At 40.7% G+C, this 5,758-nt stretch overlaps 1 protein-coding gene across 1 annotated transcript in view; it reads right to left on the bottom strand.

The window, feature by feature from the left end:
- GLP2R (glucagon like peptide 2 receptor) overlaps positions 1–3,206 on the bottom strand; it is a 183,244-nt gene extending 180,038 nt beyond the window's left edge. The window contains exon 1 of the mRNA XM_025210754.1: positions 3,102–3,206. Within this exon, the coding sequence (XP_025066539.1) occupies positions 3,102–3,206 (105 nt within the window). The remainder of the gene's footprint in view (positions 1–3,101) is intronic.
- Positions 3,207–5,758: the final 2,552 nt, after the last annotated feature.

The raw sequence follows: 5,758 nt of genomic DNA, 5'->3' as shown, positions 1-5,758 counted from the left end.
GGACAATTATTAAAAATAGAGTTAGAAAGCATCTTGAGGGGGGAAGTTGTGGTAAAAATACATTATGACCTGGGCCTCACTTGAGTAATAGCTGTATGAGTCCCTCATGAGGCCCTCATGATCCCTTGTGTAGGAAGCACAAGGCCTAACGTCTGAGTTGTGGGTTTCTTTTTCCTTCCTGCTTGCTCTGCATTTTGTAGCCATACTTGCATAATGCCCTGAAGTTACACTAAGGTATAAGGTTACTAAAAGACACTAACTTTGCCGCAGTTCCCCTTTTCCTCTGAGCATGCGACAGAACTTTGCCGCAGTTCTCCTCTGCGCATGCGACAGAACTTTTTGCCGCAGTTCTGCTTTTGAAATACGCATGCACTAAACTTAACAGGAGATATTAACCAATAGCAAACTAAGCCTAGCCCATAAGATAAGACGTAACAACAAGGAAATTGTGGTATTGCCAATAGTTGTATGACACGTTGTAGTCCTTTGTTTATGTAAGCTATAAAAGTGTAACCCCGAGAGAAACTGGGGGGTCAACACTGCTTTGAGCATCAGCTCCTCTGTTGACATTGCTTGCGCAATCAATAAACTCATGATGGACTCACCCTGGGTGTGACTCTCTCCTTGAGGTGAAATTGGTCTAGCCTCCAGGGGCACGAAACTAGCCATTTGGGCAACACTCCCTGTAGAAATTGGTGAGGAAAACCTAGTTGTGGATGCTGCTGGGGTTTTAGCATAAACCAGCACTGAGCTGCTTTGTTCTGTTTCTGACATATCAGATAACAGATATTTGCACATTGAAGGAACTTTACTGTGAACTTAGATATCTGAAGTCCAGGTGGCTCAAGGGTCAGGCAGCAGCCAATGATCCACATTTTGTACTTGAGACCAAGTGCTAGCCCCTCCTTTAGCTACATAAATGAAATGGACTTAGGCACCAAATTGTGATTCTATGCCACCCTGCTTGAGTCCCTGGAAAACAGTCAGTGCAAAAAATGGGAGAGTCCTATTCTTCCTCACTGTGTTTTATGACTCAGTCTTAAGGGTAAGATGACAATTTGTTATAAAGGTAGATGCATTAATGGATTGTCAGGATTTGGACAGGGTGGAATAGAATCACATTAGGTGTGTGAATTCTCCTAGGCCATTTGTACATGCCATGGGGGTTTAATTCGGTATCATTCTCCCTAAATTGAAGCGATGGGTCTTTAAAAACACCGCTTCAATTTATGGCAAAGTAAAGCCCCATGGCATGTGCACAAGGGTTGGGCCCAATCCTTATCTGCCTCTTCGGCGGTGGGAGGGAGGGTGAGCTGCTAGCAGGCCAAGCAGTTTCTGAGCTGTGGCGGGGGCTGGTGCTTCCCTCCGCATCAGTGGCAGCGCCCTCCAGGCAGTGCCCTCCAAGCAGCATCCACCCTCAGGCACCCGGCTTGGGCATTCCCAGGGGGCACCACAGCTGTGGAGAGAACCACCGGGCCCTCACACGGCTCAGGCAGGCAGACAGGCTCCAGGGAGAAAAATAAAGATCAGGCTTACCACTTTTTTTTTTCCTTCAGTGTCGCCTGCATGCACAGGCTGCCTGCACAGCCCCTGAGCTGCATGGACCCCAGTGCTTCCCTCCACAGCAAACTAAACTATCTCGGAGATGTTTTAGTTTGCTGCGCCCTGAAGTCATTTAATGCGCATTATGCCACCAACATATGCGAACAGCCACACCATTAAAGTTCATTACACTGCCAACATGTGCAAACAGCTGCACCATTAAAGCGGTGCAAAAGAGCATTAAGCCTTAAACATAGTGGTGCTTGAATTCTAAATGAATATGAACTCATTTCTGTGGTTAGAATTGTATGAATGCAATATCTTTTTCTTTCCAAAATTTTAAGTCTTGGTGTATTTATTGACTTTAAATAAATAAAAAATTGTAGCAAGATAAGTTTAGGTTAGATATTAAGAAAAACTTTCTCACTAGGAGGGTAGTAAAGCACTCAGAGAGGCTGTGGAATCTCCATATCTTCCTCCTCGGAGGTTTTTAAGACCTGGCTAGACAAAGCCTTGGCTGGGATAATCTAGTTGGGGATGGTCCTGCTCTGAGCATCGGGCTGGACTAGACGACCTCCTGAAGTCCCTTCCAACTCTAATTTTCTATGCTTCTATGAAAAACCCTTCCAAAACCAAGACATGCAACAATATATGTTTCCTTAAAAGCAGAGTCAGATAAAGACACATAAGTAGAAACACATTGTAGGTTTTGGTCAGTGATAAATCTGTTATATTAATACAGGAGTTAATTTGTCTTTCTTTTCCCACAAATGAATGCTGCATTTGTATGTTATTTTTATTCAGAATGGAATTACATATACTATAAAATGTTATTAAATTGTTAAAAATGTATCTGACTTACTAATGAACACATTGATCTTATTTCCAAAAGAAAAGAACTTTAAAAATAATTCTATGGAAACCATTGGGCAAGAAATCTTTTAGACTCTTCAATATTCCATATATGAATCTATATTAAGAATTTCAAATCTTTTACTTTATTTAGAAGGACAGAAAGGGAATTAATTCAGCAGAGAAGCCGAAGAAAATAACATAAACACTGTGTATAATGTTACCAGAGTTTTGTAAACAAGTTGAAGCTTTAAAATTTTTATATTAATATTTGGTGGTTAACAGAAGTGCAAACTGAAATGTCTGTCATTTATGACTTTCTAGAAGAAGTCTGAATGACATTCAAATCGATGCACTTTACTATTATACATAAAACAGTCCTTCATATGATGCAGTGGGGAAAATGGGAGCAGAAAATAAGCTTGACATCTGGTTTATAAATGTTAAGAGAGTTACTATAAGGGAAATATAAACAATTCATTCAACATAAAAATCATAATCAGAATAGGAGAATATGAATATATTATCTGGGTAGGAGATTGAGACAACACCATAAGGCTCATCATTCAACAATATTCTTTTGAAATGTGTAATGAATTTAAATAAATGTGCCTTATGAACTAGCATGCAGGTTAAGAATATCCAAATGCTAAGTAAAAGGAAAATTTGTATCTTAGTACCAGTCATTAGTAATTAAATTATCTTACCTGTTTGACTAAAAACAGAACCAAAACAGGACGAACTGATCCAGGAGATATTCTGGAACAGAATCTCATATTGGAGCAGGATCCAAAGTGTGTGGCAATGCTCATTTCCTTGTTTCCCAAAGGAAGTTTCTTACGTGGTGTCTAGGATAAAGCAAATTCCCCACTTCGTTCTGTAAAAAATATAATGTCTAATCTTTAAAACTTCAGAGACTTTTACATGTAGGATCAAATTTAACTGTATGTAAATCTGCTAAACCCCAGAGCTGCCAGAAACTGACTTCCTTTCATTTCTCTGCTTAAAGGGAGAGAGAAATTACTTTAAACTAACAAGCACGTCTGCTTTCTGTCATTTGTCCTTTAGCCAATGAGAAATAGTGAAAGTATTAAACATTAAGGGGCTGATCCTGTTCACATGGAATTTGATGAGAGTTTTGCCATTGACTTGGGTGGGAACAAAATGCAGTCCCCTGTGCAAAAAACATCATTAAACTATTGAAATATACCATCAAGTAAATACCAAGAAAAACTCTGAATGGAGCACCTACAAAATGAGGATGCAGGTTGGGTAACAAAGGGCAGCTAAACAATCTGTCTGGGAAGAACAGGGTTGTGACATGGACTATATGCCTGCCGTAAGAGCAATGTTGCCAACTTGCAATTTTATCTTGAGCCTTGTGAAATTTGAAGTGTTTTTTTCAGCTTCAGCTGCAGGAGTTAAGAAATTGTTGTAGTGTTTTAACTTCATTTTTTTCAAAGTTTTTGTTTGTAACAATTCTGGGTGAAGAAAAACCTGAAAACATGACCCAACTGTGTTACAAAGGCTCAGGAAGTTGGGAGAAATAAACAGAACCCCCTTGCCTGCTTCTACACTCAGAGCTGAGTCACAAACTGTGCACTACTGCCAAAACCTGTAGTTATTTAGCTGCATTTATTCATGTAAAATGAAATAGGATTTAGCCCACTCTGTCCCCTGGGTATCTGGCATATGATGCAAAATGGCTATTCCAATCAACACTGAATGTTATAATTACTAAATGTATTAATGACTGAACTAACAGTGTAATACAACTATATCTAGTGGTCTACACAAAGATTTAGATCAGAAGTATCAAACTCTGTTGGACCTCTGGACCAGATCCAGGCCACAGGGAATTCCAATTCCAGCAGCAGGGTGAGCAGCAGCAGCATTAATTGCCACAAGTTTCTGAGCTGCAGAAACGAACATACCCATCGCTTGCCATCCCACCAACAATCCATGCCCCCACTGCCCCCCGCCCCCCCAATTCTCACCCCCCCTCACAGAGTCCCACGACCTGGATGTCATGCACTATGGTACCCAGCCATCTGCAATCCAGATCCAGCCCATAGACTGTATCTTTGACAACCTCAGTTTAGGTCATCTTGTGGAATGGAGACTCAGAATTTTACAATATGAAGTGCAAAATCATGCACTTGATGATTATGAGTCCATATGGACTCATGTTATAACAAGGGATGTACAGACTGGAGATTGGAGACTTCTGAGGAAAAGATAGACCTGGGTGTGTTGGTTGATCATAAGATGACCATGAACAATCAGAATAAAAGTGAAAAAGTCTGTGAAAAAGTCCAGTAGAATGTTAGAATGTATAAGGCAGGGTATACGTAGTAGAAGCACTGAGGTACTAGCACAAGGCATTGGTAAAACTCTTACATAGAATGCTGTGTGTTGTCTTGGTCACCAGTGTTAAAAAAATTAACTAAAAATGGAATGAGTTTAAAGAAGGACCATTAATGTGATTAAAGGAATAGAAAACTGTTTTATGAAAGAAAATTAAGGAACTTGGCTCATTTAGTTTAGCAAAACAGAGACTAAGAAGCAATATGATCATTCTTTACAAGTTCATTTGTGGGGTAATATTAGAAAAGAAGAAAGCTTTTCAGGCTCAAAAACAACAAAAATGAATGCCAACATACTGACTATGAATAAATGTATATAGGAAATTAGAAGACAAGCCCTAACTATCAAAAGAGCAAAGTCTTGGAATGATCATCCCAGAAGAGCAGTGGGGGGCAAAGGACCTGAATTACTTTAAGATTGAACAGGAAAAAATGTGGAAGGGATGGTATGGTAGAACAGAGACTTTTGGCACACTAATCAGTGTGCCTGACTTGAAATCATATAACTGCAGCCTCCAGGTTAGGGTACAAAAGTATCTCTCTAGAACAGAAGACATCTGGAAATCCCATGCCTCAGGGCTTTGTTAGTCACCAGTTGGGACAAGGAAGGATGCTACTGGCTTCTGAAAGGGAGGGAGTTGACCTTCCTCTGAGGCATTGGCTACAGCTAATTCCCAGGTGGGGAGGAAGGAAAGGGGGGTAGTTGACTGAACTGTGATGCTGTTCCTGACAGTACTAGAAACCCATAGTTCCCCAGTTGTAGGTTCTTATTTTTCTGCTCAAGGTCATACTAATCAGTAGCATAACTAGGGTGGGGCTAGTAGGGTACCCACCCCAGGCACTATGAGGGGGCTGTAGGATACACACCTCACCTGGAGTCTTTGCACTGTGCACTGTCCAGGAAGCTCTGCACTATGCTACCCAGCCATAGGAGCTGACAGTACAGCACCACACCAATCAGTATATCTGGGGGCAAGCAAAATGGTGCTACCCTTTTC

This window comes from Alligator sinensis, unplaced genomic scaffold (genome assembly GCF_000455745.1).
Source record: "Alligator sinensis unplaced genomic scaffold, ASM45574v1 scaffold1023_1, whole genome shotgun sequence".
In the NCBI taxonomy this organism is placed as follows: domain Eukaryota; kingdom Metazoa; phylum Chordata; order Crocodylia; family Alligatoridae; genus Alligator; species Alligator sinensis.
This window is presented reverse-complemented; position numbering and strand designations above follow the sequence as displayed.